The sequence below is a fragment of the Pseudophryne corroboree genome, chromosome 6 (genome assembly GCF_028390025.1).
Source record: "Pseudophryne corroboree isolate aPseCor3 chromosome 6, aPseCor3.hap2, whole genome shotgun sequence".
NCBI classification, from domain to species: Eukaryota; Metazoa; Chordata; class Amphibia; order Anura; family Myobatrachidae; genus Pseudophryne; species Pseudophryne corroboree.
In genome coordinates, this window is record NC_086449.1 from 193,795,756 (window position 1) to 193,810,363 (window position 14,608).

A 14,608-nucleotide genomic window follows, 5' to 3' on the forward strand; every position below is an offset into this window, starting at 1 on the left:
GACACTTCCATAATTGCTTTTCGACTTCGAGTGCCGCCTTGATGATTTATGTACGCCACCGCGGTGGTGTTGTGCATCTGTACTTGAACAGGCCTGTTCCTTAACAGAGGCAGGGCTAGTGTCAAGGCTCTGAACACTGCCCGCAGTTCCAGAATGTTGATGGTGAGGAGAGACTCCTCCTTGGTCCAGCGACCCAGGAGAGAGTGTTACTCAAACACCGCACCCTAGCCCCTCAGACTGGCGTCCGTTGTCAGGAGGACCCAGTTGGGAATCCAGAAGGGACAGCCCTTGCTTAACTGTTGATCCTGGAGCCACCAGGACAGGGATAAGCGGACCTCCAGAGTCAGGACCATCATTTGAGACCTGAGCCGCTGAGGCAGACCATCCCACTTGGATAGAATTAACCATTGAAGAGGGCGAGAATGGAATTGAGCATACTCCACCATGTCGAAAGTCGACACCATCAGGCCTAGTACTTGCATCGCCGAGTGAATGGACACTTTTGGGTGAGAGATGAAGTATCTGATCCTGTCCCAAAGCCTCAGGACCTTCTCTGGAGACAGAAACAGCCTCTGGCTGTGCGTATCCAGTAGGGCCCCCAGGTGCACCATGCGCCGCGCAGGGACCAGGGAGGACATTTTCTAATTGATCAGCCATCCATGGGCTGTGAGGAATTGCACCGTCAGCTGGAGATGACTCAGGAGGACATCTTGGGAGGCTGCCAGGATCAGCAGGTCATCCAGGTACGGCAGGATCCTGATTCCCTGTTGACGGAGATGAGCTGTCATCACGGCCATGATCTTGGTGAAAATCCGAGGGGCCATAGTCAGTCCAAACGGCAGAGCCCTGAATTGATAATGGAGGTTGCCAATAGCAAACCGCAGCTATTGCTGATGTGAAATGGCAATAGGTATATGCAGGCAAGCATCCTGTATATCCAGGGATACAATGTAGTCCCCAGGTTCCATGGCCAGTACAATGGAGCGCAGTGTTTCCATACGGAACTTGGAAACTCTCACAAACTTGTTCAGTGACTTGAGGTTGAGAATTGGCTGAAAGACCCATTGGGTTTCGGTACTAGAAACAGGGTAGAGTAGTAGCACCTCCCTCTTTGAGAGATAGGCACCGGCACCACCACTCCTGTCTCCAGGAGGGATTGGACAACCAAGTGTAGAGCTCGCACCTTCAACGGGTTTGATGGGATGACCATTGCGCAGAACTGGCAAGGGGGACGTCTCTTGAAGGAGACTGCGTACCCGTGAGAGACAACTTCCTGCACCCACGTGTCTGAAGTGGTCTTTAACCAGACCTGGGTGAACTGCAGGAGTCGGCCTCCCACCTTGTGGTCCCCCAGGGTTAGGTCCGTCCCGTCATGCTGCAGCCTTGTCCTGTTTGGAAGCAGGCTGACGGGCAGCCCAGGATTGCTTAGATTTGGGCTTACTGGTCTTGGAAGTACGAGGCTTGCTCGAGTACCCTTCACCCTTTGATTTACCAGAAGTCCGAAAGGAATGAAAAGCAGAACTGTTAGCTTTCGGAGCAGAAGGAGCAGTGTTAGGAAGGCACACAGTCTTAGCAGAGGCTAAGTCAGTCACGATCTTATTAAGCTCTTCTCCAAATAGGATGTCTCCCTTAAAAGGGAGTACCTCCAGAGTCTTCTTGGAGTCTAGGTCCACCTTCCAGGACCGCAACCATAGAATCCAGCGAGCCAGAATAGACGTAGTGGACTCCGTGAACACCAGAATACCTGCCTCAGAGGACGCCTCATCAATATAATGGGAGGCGGTGGTAATGTGAGACAAACACTGTTTGGCAATATCAGAAATATCCTGGAGGTAGCTCTTCCTCCAAAACCTGAACCCATGCATCAATAGCTTTTGCAGCCCAGGAGGCCGCAAGAGTGGGTCTGTGAATTGCCCCAGTTAGGGAATAAATACACTTCAGGCATCCCTCCACATGCTTATCTGTCGGCTCCTTCAGGGAGGTGACAGTGGTGATAGGCAGAGAAGAGGAAACCACAATCCGGGCGATATGAGAGTCGACCGGCAGTGGAGTTTCCCACTTGTTAGTCAACTCCGCAGGGACAGGAAAACAAGCCAACATCTTTTTGGACAGGGCAAAATTCTTTCCTGGGGAGAGCCAAGCCTCTTGACGTATGTCAATTAAAAGGTTAGAGTGAGGAAAAACTACCTTGCCACCTTCTGACGCTTGAATTTATCAGGCTTTTTTGATGCAGTAGTGGGATTAGCTTTATCATCAATCTGGAGAACCATTTTGATAGCTTCCACTAATTCAGGGACATCAACCGGAGGTACATGCTCTCCATCAGAGTCCGCTGAGTCAGAATCAGTCAGATCAGTATAGGCCCCATCTTCATCAGAAGTATCTGAAACATGAGTGGATTGAGAGGAGGAAATCACACGCTTAGGGCTGAGGTGTAGACTTCTGTTTAACCAAGGATTTATTCAAAACCTATATCTGGTTAGATAGTGTGTCCGCCCAAGGCGGATTAGCTACAGGGACAATTTGTGACTGCAATGGCACAGGTAGTCCCACAGGGGGCGTAAGACGTGTTACAAAAGTATGTAGCATACAAGAGAAGGCAGCCCATGGTGGCTCTTTGTTGGCCACGGGGGCCACAAGTGGAGTGGGAGATGTAAGTGACCCAGCACCCACATCCCCAGCAGCAGGTTCCCCTACAGGTAAATCAGTGGGAGCAGCACTGCCTGATGCAGGTGCGTCCACGGAATTCCCGCCCTGTTTGGCAGACATTAGGAGGAATGTAGCCGTGGGCACACAGTACAATGTAACCAAACAGTAGTAATACCGTAATCCCCTGATTTATGTGCTAATAAAAGCAAGACACAAACAGAAATTAATCGGTATGGGGTGACTGAAATACACAGAAAAAATACACTGAGATGTATAGACTGTGTATATACACATATACATACACAAACATACAGTCAGGTCCATAAATATTAGAACATCGACACAATTCTCATATTTTGGGCTCTATACACCACCACAATGGATTTTAAATGAACCAAACAAGATGTGCTTTAACTGCAGACTTTCCGCTTTAATTTGAGGGTATTTACATCCAAATCAGGTGAACGGTGTAGGAATTACAATGGTTTCTATATGTAAAAAAAAAGAATTTATAGGAGCGCTGAAAAAATGTCATTCAATTACTTAATAGTAGTTTTATTTAAATTTTTTCAGCGCTCCTATGAATGACATTTTTTCAGCGCTCCTATAAATTCTTTTTTGTAATTCTGTTTTGTAGTGGGTGGAACAGCACCGCCAGTAGGAGCTGCAGAGATTTGTTATTTATTGAAGTGGTATATGTGTATAGATTTTTTGGTGGATTAATAAGCGCTGTGTTTTTATTTTTATTAATGGTTTCTATATGTGCCTCCCACTTTTTAAGGGACCAAAAGTAATGGGACAAACTAAACAATCATAAATCAAACATTCACTTTTTAATACTTTGTTGCAAATATTTTGCAGTCAATTACAGCCTGAAGTCTGGAACGCATAGACATCACCAGATGCTGGGTTTTATCCCTGGTGATGCTTTGCCAGGCCTCTACTGCAAATGTCTTCAGTTCCTGCTTGTTCTTGGGACATTTTCCCTTCAGTTTTGTCTTCATCAAGTGAAATGCATGCTCAATCGGATTCAGGTCAGGTGATTGACTTGGCCATTGCATAACATTACACTTATTTGCCTTAAAAAAATGTTTGGTTGCTATCGCAGTATGCTTCGGGTCATTGTCCATCTGCACTGTGAAGCGCCGTCCAATGAGTTCTGAAGCATTTGACTGAATATGAGCAGATAATAGTGCCCGAAACACTTCAGAATTCACCCTGCTGCTTTTGTCAGCAGTCACATTATCAATAAATACAAGGGAACCAGTTCCATTGGCAGCCATACATGCCCACGCCATGACACTACCACCACCATGCTTCACTGATGAGGTGGTATGTTTTGGATCATAAGCAGTTCCTTTCCTTCTCCATACTCTTCTCTTCCCATCACTCTGGTACAAGTTGATCTTTGTCTCATCTGTCCATAGGATGTTGTTCCAGAACTGTAAAGGCTTTTTTAGATGTTGTTTGGCAAACTCTAATCTGGACTTCCTGTTTTTGTGGCTCACCAATGGTTTACATCTTGTGGTGAACCCTCTATATTCACTCTTGTGAAGTCTTCTCTTGATTGTTGACTTTGACACGTATACACCTACTGTACCTCCTGGAGAGTGTTCTTGATCTGGGCAACTGTTGTGAAGGGGTTTATCTTCACCAGGGAACTAATTCTTCTGTCATCCTCCACAGTTGCTTTCCGTGGTTTTCTGGTGTTGCCGAGCTCTCCGATGCATTCTTTCTTTTTAAGAATGTTCCAAACAGTTGATTTGGCCACACCTAATGTTTTTGCTATCTCTCTGATGGGTTTGTTTTGATTTTTCAGCCTAATGATGGCTTGCTTCACTGATAGTGGCAGCTCTTTGGATCTCATATTGAGAGTCGACAGCAACAGATTCCAAATGCAACTGTCACACCTGGAATCTACTCCAGACCTTTTACCTGCTTAATTGATGATGAAATAACGAGGGAATAGCACACTCTTGTCCATGAAATAGCGTTTGAGTCGATTGTCCCATTACTTTTGGTCCCTTAAAAAGTGGGAGGCACATATAGAAACCATTGTAATTCATACACCGTTCACCTGATTTGGATGTAAATACCCTCAAATTAAAGCGGAAAGTCTGCAGTTAAAGCACATCTTGTTTGTTTCATTTCAAATCCATTGTGGTGGTGTATAGAGCCTGTTATAAACTGTTTAAAAGTAAACCGATGGACAATAAGTCAGTTGCGCAGTTTCCTCAATGTTACGCTAACTGTTTACACTTTATTCCTAGCTATGGACGTACCTATGCGTAGCGCCACTTAGCGTGCCTTTTGAGCGTTGTGACGCTATCGTAATACCGTGGTGAATATATATATGGCTACAGCAATATAACACACTTAAACCTTGGTATAGTGTAGGAAGCGTCCCTGATGCTTCGCCATATTAACAAAATAACTTAGTCGAGACAGAGGGGTAAGTTTGGATTAAAGGTCCAACCCAATAACCATATATATTAGTCCCTAGCGGACACAAGGGGATAACAGTGCTACACTGTAGCAACACAATACAATTCAAATATACAATAATACGTACAATAATATACAACAGAAACAGGGTAAATAAATGCAAGTACAATTAGCAATACAACTATACCAATACAATAGTAACAGTTACTGTCATACATACGCTAGTTTCCCTGGTGCAGGCAGCCAGTCATCAGAGCAGAGTGTGTGTGTGAGTGTGAGTGTGTGTGTGTATGAATGAAAGTGTTTGTGTGATAGTTCTGAGATAGGTGAGTTCTCACCTGGGCCAGGAGTGTGCTCTTTTATACAATAGTTCAAAAGGTAGTACAATAGGGAATGTATGCTCTTCTTCCATTGGTCCAGGGGTGGGACATATCCAGTACACTGGGGATCATTGGTCGGCTCAATCGGTGGGCGATGACTAAGTCCTGAGATGTGATTACTGTTTGTTTACATCTGAGTTCCCACCCCAAGCCTAAACACACCACATTATCTTACAGTAATATACATGAATCCGGTATTGCCAATAACTTGTTGCCGAAATATGTGACAATATTTTCGCAACCACCGAATTACTGCTTATGTGACCGTGAACAATTTGATCCCACACACGGTATTCTTACAATTCTTACACAGTATTCTTGATATTTAATGGAACAATACCTATCTATCTATCTATCTATCTATCTATCTATCTATCTATCTATCTATCCATATGTGGTTTCCTGCTATTACAATTACGCTATAAAATATATATAAACCGTGGGTTAGATGTGTTTAAAACTATGTGTAGGAGAATATAACTGTTATACATTTGACATATCATACATCAATGTCTGGTCTGTACGATATTGAGTGTCACCTTTAAGTGGTCTTGAAAGGTATTAAGCAAACAAGGGTCTGGCTTGTATTTGTGTATTTTATATTGTGTTCTTGTTTGTTCTGACCTCTAGTGTAACAATGACAGTCCAGTATCTATTGACTCAATATACAACTCTCACACAATTGGGGCAAACAACGGTATTTACACATTCCCTCAGTCCAAGGTCTATCTTCCATGGAAACAAGGGGGGTCATTCTGACCCAATCGCACGCTGCAGTTTATCGCAGCAGTGCGTTTGGGTCAGAACTGCACATGTGCCGGTGCCGCAGAGCCAAAGACCATCGGGCCGCTACGATCGCCTCTGTCTGATTGACAGGCAGAGGCGGTCGTTGGGCGGGGGGGCAGGGGCGGAAGGGTGGTGTTTGGCTGCTGTTTCGTGGGCGCGGTCCTGCCAACGCAGGTGTGGCTGGACTGAACGGGGGGAGGGCCGCAGCGGCTGCATGACGTCACACGCAGCCGCTGCGGGCCGGGGAGCAATGAGTAGCTCCCGGCCAGCACGCTAAAGCTGCGCTAGTCGGGAGCTACTCTTGAAGTGCAAAGGCATCGCCGCTGTGCGATGCCTTTGCACTACTGTGGGGGGGGCGGCATTGACATGCGGGGAGGGATATGCGTCCCCCCGCATGTCAGTGTGAATGATCGTAGCGATCATCTCGGAATGACCCTCAATGGCTGTTTGGACAGAGCAATCTGATACTCTATGTTTTAGGACATTATAGGAATTTGTATTTCTGGCTGTAATACATCTGATTGTGTGTATAAAATTATTTGCTATTTTTTGACAATATATTTATTAACACATGCATCTTCTACGGTAATGCGCACAGTAATGTGCCGTTATGGTCATTCGCACCCTACCATATCGATGCATGCATCGTAGATGCATCTATTAATAAATGCCATAGCGTATTCTAAATATCAAAATATGTAATTTGACAAGCCCAAAATATGAGAATCGTGTCGATGTCCCAATATTTATGGACCTGACTGTATGTATGTATATATATATATATATATATATATATATATATATATATATATATAAATGCAGGGGAAAAAATCAGCGGCACTCAGCAGACGAGATTAAGCAAAGTGAAGAACTTTTATTTTATATATATATATATATATATATATATATATACACATATATATAGAAATGTGGGTATGCAGGCACTCACCAGTAAATTCCAACAGGTATTTATTAATAACTCACAGAGACATAAAGACGGTGTGTCGACGTTTTGGTCATCACGTGACCTTCTTCAGGACATCATACAAGGACATCAGGAAGACAACTGTCCAGTGAAGACAGTTGTCTTCCTGATGTCCTTGTATGATGTCCTGAAGAAGGTCACGTGATGACCGAAACATCGACACACCGTCTTTATGTCTCTGTGAGTTATTAATAAATACCTGCTGGAATTTACTGGTGAGTGCCTGCATACCCAAATTTCTATATACTAGCCTATGGGCCTTTGTGGAGCACCCCATCGTTGATCTTATCAAGTCTGGAGTGTGGACTTTACCGTATTTATATATATATATATATATATATATAATAGATAGAGAGAGAGAGAGAGAGAAAAATAAATGTGGACCCTGACGCACTTATCCTCACAGGGTTCAGTACACTTAACAAGGAGAGCACACACAGCAGCTATATGGCACACTCAGTCACAAACACAATGCAGGAGTAATGTACACAACTATAATACTGCACTGGACAGGCAATTTTCATATAACAGCAGATATGTATATGCAGAGAGATATAACAAGGCACAGCAGTACTGGATGTATATCACAGAATAATTGTACCACCTATTCTGTCAGAAGCACACTTATTTCTTGACTAACACAGTCAATTGACAGGTAGAATACTCAAGTCTACTGTTTAAGCACGGCGCTGGAACAGGCGGCTATACAGAGGAGACAGCACCCAGCAATCCCATAGAGAGCAGCCCTTCAGCTAAAAACGGAGCCAAGTCTCAGCAGGGAGTGAAACCAGCTCTAGGGAGGGAACATCTGCAGGAAATGGCGCCCGGAGCTGGGAGGAGGGGCTACAGGCAGCTCTCTATCCCCACAATGCTGGACTTCACCGCCGGTACTGTAAGAAGCCTAAAATAAATGCCTGTGCTTCCAAATTGCCCTGGAGGGTATAGTGGGGTCCCTGAGCAGTACAGTGTCCATGCCAGCTGAGCGGTCTGTCTCCCATGGCCCAAATCGCGATTTTACCCGGCAAATTCCCCTGGGGACCCTCTTACCTCCTCTCCAAGTCCAGCAGCCACAAGATCCAGGAGATGAGCAGCGGCGGTGTGCCAAATTACTGGTGCGTCTCCGCTGTAAGTACCCTAGAACCAGGCCGCGGGAGTATACAGCGCCGAGAACGGGAGGTGATGGAGCCGCAGCACGGCATGTCTCCCAGACATAGAAGTGCTGCGGCTTAGCATAATAGTAAAAGCGTTTCTTCACTTTCTTCAAATTTCTTCAGGGCTGCCTAAGGCAGCCCCCACTTGTTAGTGACCTGCATTGCAGGTACCAACTTTAAAAACTGAGCTCCTGTGCACGGAGGAGGGGTTATATAGAGGAGGCGGTGCGGTGCACCCTGGGAACAAAGTTTTTAGCCTTATGGTGCCTCGGATCAAGATCCAATTGTACACCATAATGTTATTCACTGTGGAATACCAGTGTACCCGGCTGCAGAAATACTATTTTATTTATACCATTTGTAGAATAATGTACAATGTGTAAGTGACTGTGATTTAGAGCAAGAGGAGAGAAACACGTCTGGCATCTATAATATATACCTGCAGCCAGGGGAGGATTGGCCCACCAGGACACCATGAGAGATTCCGATGGGCCGGTCCTATATCCCCCTCAGCCAGACTGAATCACACTCAGGCTGGGCTGGCTCAAAGTACTTCCAGTACTTGCGGTTCATTGGAACTCAATCCGGAAGTAAGGCTAGCGGGCACTTCCAGGTGCCGCTAGCCCTGAAAAGTGGTGAAGCTGTTCTACCAACGGGGGACCTGGAGAGAGTTTACCAGCCCAGCAGCATCCTATCCCTGGCCCCAGCCAAAGGTCTCTTCAACGAGCCCGGCCCGGGAGCAGCAGGATAGCGAGGGCTGAAGCCGGGTTCACTACACCCGCCGCCACCCTAGCTCCCGCACTCTCACTGAACTGGCCAGAGCGGCAACTGAGCACTGAAGGGGACCCAGCAGAGAGGTTATTTTTAATTACAGTACATTATTTGAATTATCACGATGATGTAAGGGTTAGGGCATTCCTGGTCACAGTGTATGGTTTGGGGACTGGACAGGAGCAGGATGTACCTTGTTCTCAAGATGCCAACTGATAAGGCTGCACTCACAGCCAGCCCTGGGACAATCTCTAATGCAAAGTCATTCAGCCCCATAGCTGCACAATGTCTGTCCATGATGATGGGCCTATTTATGTAATGCGGTGGCTACGATTGTAATGTGGTGCTAGTCGTATAATGCGGTGCTGTACGTGTAGTGCGGTGCTATACCTGTAATGTGGAGCGCTATTGTGTTATGTGGTGCTATTTGTGTAATGCAGTGCTATACGTGTTGTGCGGTGCTATACATGTAATACGGTGCTACAGTATACGTGTAATGTTGTGCTAGTCATATCATGCGGTGCTGTACGTGTAGTGCGGTGCTATACCTGTAATGTGGGGCGCTATTTGTGTTATGTGGTGCTACTTGTGTAATGCAGTGCTATATGTATTGTGCGGTGCTATACGTGTAATGTGGTGCTATACGTGTAATGTGGTGATATTCATGTAATAATGTGGTGGCTATGTATGTAATCAGGGGTGGATTGGCCACTGGGACAGATTCCGCTGCGCTGGTCCAGTGTCTGTGTTTCACTACTTGTGTGTGCTCTCTCCCTGTACTGTGCTGTATGTAGCATACCTCCCAACTGTCACGATTTTCGCGGGACAATCACGATTTTTTGGGTCTGTCCCGCGTGCCGCAGTGTCCTACGTGGGGGGGGGGGGGGGGGGGCAGTTGGGAGTCTCCCTAGCACTCAGTTCAGAGCAGAGGTGAAAAGACGCTGTGCGCATGCGCACTGCATCTTTTCCAGTGAGGCAGAGGGACTGGGGTGATGGATATTGGAGGCGTGGCCTGCAATTTCACCATCCATGTGAGGCCACACCTCCTTTTCAATAGACCACACACCCTTTCCGGTCCCTCCTTAACACTACACAAAGTTGGTAGGTATGATGCAGTGTGTGCTCCCTCCCTGTACTGTACTGTATGTAGTGTGTGCTCCCTCCCTGTACTGTGCTGCATGTAGTGTGTGCTCCCTCCCTGTACTGTGCTGTATGTAGTGTGTGCTCCCTCCCTGTACTGTGCTGCATGTAGTGTGTGCTCCCTCCCTGTACTGTGCTGCATGTAGTGTGTGCTCCCTCCCTGTACTGTGCTGCATGTAGTGTGTGCTCCTCCTCCCTGTACTGTGCTGCATGTAGTGTGTGCTCCTCCTCCCTGTACTGTGCTGTATGTAGTGTGTGCTCCTCCTCCCTGTACTGTACTGTACGTAGTGTGTGATCCCTCCCTGTACTGTGCTGCATGTAGTGTGTGCTCCTCCTCCCTGTACTGTGCTGCATGTAGTGTGTGCTCCCTGCCTGTACTGTGCTGCATGTAGTGTGTGCTCCTCCTCCCTGTACTGTGCTGCATGTAGTGTGTGCTCCCTCCCTGTACTGTGCTGCATGTAGTGTGTGCTCCTCCTCCCTGTACTGTGCTGCATGTAGTGTGTGCTCCTCCTCCCTGTACTGTGCTGCATGTAGTGTGTGCTCCCTCCCTGTACTGTGCTGCATGTAGTGTGTGCTCCCTCCCTGTACTGTGCTGCATGTAGTGTGTGCTCCTCCTCCCTGTACTGTACTGTATGTAGTGTGTGCTCCCTCCCTGTACTGTGCTGCATGTAGTGTGTGCTCCCTCCCTGTACTGTGCTGCATGTAGTGTGTGCTCCCTCCCTGTACTGTGCTGCATGTAGTGTGTGCTCCTCCTCCCTGTACTGTGCTGCATGTAGTGTGTGCTCCTCCTCCCTGTACTGTGCTGCATGTAGTGTGTGCTCCTCCTCCCTGTACTGTGCTGCATGTAGTGTGTGCTCCCTGCCTGTACTGTGCTGCATGTAGTGTGTGCTCCTCCTCCCTGTACTGTGCTGCATGTAGTGTGTGCTCCCTCCCTGTACTGTGCTGCATGTAGTGTGTGCTCCTCCTCCCTGTACTGTGCTGTATGTAGTGTGTGCTCCTCCTCCCTGTACTGTGCTGCATGTAGTGTGTGCTCCTCCTCCCTGTACTGTGCTGCATGTAGTGTGTGCTCCCTCCCTGTACTGTGCTGCATGTAGTGTGTGCTCCTCCTCCCTGTACTGTGCTGTATGTAGTGTGTGCTCCCTCCCTGTACTGTGCTGCATGTAGTGTGTGCTCCTCCTCCCTGTACTGTGCTGTATGTAGTGTGTGCTCCCTCCCTGTACTGTACTGTATGTAGTGTGTGCTCCTCCTCCCTGTACTGTACTGTATGTAGTGTGTGCTCCCTCCCTGTACTGTATGTAGTGTGTGCTCCTCCTCCCTGTACTGTGCTGCATGTAGTGTGTGCTCCTCCTCCCTGTACTGTGCTGTATGTAGTGTGTGCTCCCTCCCTGTACTGTGCTGCATGTAGTGTGTGCTCCCCCTCCCTGTACTTTGAAACATATCAGGTTGTAGAATGAAAAATCAAAAGTAGATTAAAGGCATGACAGCAGTGTCAGTAGACTGAAAGTGGGCATATCAGTTCTTGTATATTCAGACGTACAGATGTGCATCAGGGAAGGGCATTGTAGCAGCATATGCATAAAGTCGCAGGTAAACATTAGCATAACGTAACGCAAAGGAGGCCCCCAACTGTGTCTATCTCAGAATGAAGCTCTGAGGAGTGACCCCGCCCTCTTGACAGGCCCCTACCCCTCAACAGACTCTGCCCCCATTAGGGCTGCTTCCATAAATTTCCCGGGCTGGTGTTCGATCCCAAGTATGCCATTTGTGGCTCCTCTAATGTGCCCGGAATGTAATTTTGTGGCTCCTCCAATGTGCCCGTCCCTGTATCAGGAAACAGCAGTTCTTGCAACCACTGTCACTTCAAGTTACATTTGGTACATATCGGGGATACTTTAAAAATTAAATAGTCCATCATGATATGGACTGATAATTATCATGGCACTGTTGCGATTATTATTATATATGCCCCTTAGCGGTGATGAATGGAGCTGTAGCCCGCATTCCAGAACATCACGGGCATTGCAAGCACATCACCCCTATTTGAAACGACCCCTTTGTGTTAGAAAACAAACAAACAAAAAATGCAAGTAGGTTCCTACAAAGGTAAGCTGGACAGCAGAGCAGTATGCACCGATCACGCTGGAAGATCTGTGGTTTTAAATGAAGAACAACCTTTGCATTGTACCAGCATAGCATAACTTCACATGCATGACAGCCTCATAACTGGCTAGTGGCTACTGAAGACAGAAGGCATGCATGTGTACTAGCTGTAGGGCAGTCACGCTGCAGAATTTATACATCTTCAGGTTTTAGATTCATTTTTGCAGTTAAATGGTTGAGAAAATAATTTATTAACACATTGGGATAAACCATTGCCTAGGCTAGGGTATTTAGGTTAATGCAACAAAACAAAACATGCATTTTGTAACAAGACTCCTTCCCATCTGAGATATTGAAGTACTTATGCAGTTTACAGTCATCTATTATGTACTGTCATCAGCAACGGCAATATATGTGCTGGGACTTCTAGTTCCTCAGCAGATGAGGTTACCTAGGTAGCTGCATTACACCACACACTGGTGCTCGCCAATGAAAGTATCATGCCTGGAGAGACGCAGTTAAAAGAAACATTGACTCTAATGACCCTACTATCCCGGACAGACATGTTTGCCCTCACCTGCTTCAGACCCGCTATTTCCGCCATCTTCTGTCATCACAAGATTGGCAGCTGCATCACCCAATCACAGACCAGAAGTCACATGACTGACGGAGATTCTAAACAATCATGCGATAGAGTCTCAGACGCTTGCTATTTCGCAAACCAGTAAAATAAAAGTAGGGAGGGTATTGCATCAACCAATCAGCAAAAAGCTCCTGTCGATGATACGCTTGGAAGGCGGGAGCTGCCGCAAGCAATGATGTAATCCAGACATGTGACGTGATAAGTAATTTTGTTACTGATAAATAGTATTAATGGGTGAGCGGCCGGACATACATATTTGGTACCATATGGTATAGAGATTTCTGAACTTAGAGCTACCATGTTAATACTGCTTTTTCAGATTTTACATAGCGCAGTGTGTACTATGACATAAAACAATGTGTGAATCGTGACTCGTAAGAAAAACTTTTATTTGGGATACATAAAAAAAAAAAAACATCTCCAGGAGGCTCATATCCTGAGACTCAAGATTTTCATCCCTTGACCGTTACTTAAATCAAAGGTGCAACAATACGGATGATGTATTCAGGGGCGGATCCAGAAGAAAATGAAAGGGGCGCACCATGATAGGGTAATGGTAATAGTCATATTTACATGTACGGTTGGAAAGGGTTAAAGCGCTAAAATGGTCAAATATGAGAGCAAATGGTCACATGAAAATACACATTTATTGAGATAAAATGAACTTAAAATTGATTAAAAATTGGTAACACTGTAGAAAATGAGTACTAAATGCTGGGGGACACAATGAAGTGTCCAATCGTTATGTCTCTCCCAGTCCTGATAAGAATGCATAGACAATTCACACCTGTTCCAATAAGGCAGTCCCTTAATAGATATGCTCAAGGTATCCCGTTAATGTTCCATCAGATATTATAGTTACCACCAGCGATTGTCCAAGGTGTTAAGCGGATAGGCATCCGCAGCGGCTTGTCCCTTGTTAAGCTGTGGGTGATGGAGGATCTTCAGAACGGGTCCGCAAAATGAGCCAGTAGTAGGGACTTGGTCCAGGTGAAGAGTCTTCAGGAAAGGATTGTAGATGGTGGGTACACACAGCACCAATCGCCAACGCGTTTCGTTGCGGTCACGCAACTTTTTCAAGGTAATAAAGGTGCTGCTATCCAGGGTTTTTATACCCTTTACAAAATGGTTGCTCATTTGCATATGTGATTGACAGTGACCACGTGTGCTCCCAGATAAGGGGTGTGGTATCACAGGGGGCGTGGCCTCGCAGAATATGCCATCAGGTAATGATTGGCTGTAGGAGTGCATCCTGGTTTATTGCCAATGTTTCACCCTGATGAAAAGGCTGATTGGGCCTGGAAATATTGGTCACCTGTTCCATTAGCTATGGGAGCCTGGAAGGCACCCCAGCACAATATAATTAAAGTTTTTAGTTGGTGGTGGCAGGTGCAGCATACCTTGTTTGGGCACTGCACTGAGACTCAGACTGCAGGACACGAACTGCCTATCTTTGATTAGCAGAAGCAGCCAGCTGGATCTCCAACAAGCAGCATTAGACATCTGCAGAACAGCAATGTCACAATCACACGGGCCATCTTCTCAAAGCTGAGGCTGA

General features: G+C 46.3%; 1 protein-coding gene across 4 annotated transcripts in view; it reads right to left on the reverse strand.

Moving 5' to 3' along the window:
- C6H15orf61 (chromosome 6 C15orf61 homolog) overlaps nt 1–13,067 on the reverse strand; it is a 30,749-nt gene extending 17,682 nt beyond the window's left edge. Inside the window, exon 1 of one of the 4 annotated variants that reach the window (XM_063925551.1) lies at nt 12,985–13,067. Coding sequence is in view for 3 of the 4 variants with exons in the window: in XM_063925549.1 (XP_063781619.1) it covers nt 12,985–13,021 (37 nt within the window). In the remaining variant the exon portion in view is untranslated. Of the gene's footprint in view, nt 1–12,858; nt 12,907–12,984 lie in introns of those variants that run through there. The other 3 variants (XM_063925549.1, XM_063925550.1, XM_063925548.1) reach the window with 3 other exon arrangements.
- Nucleotides 13,068–14,608: the final 1,541 nt, after the last annotated feature.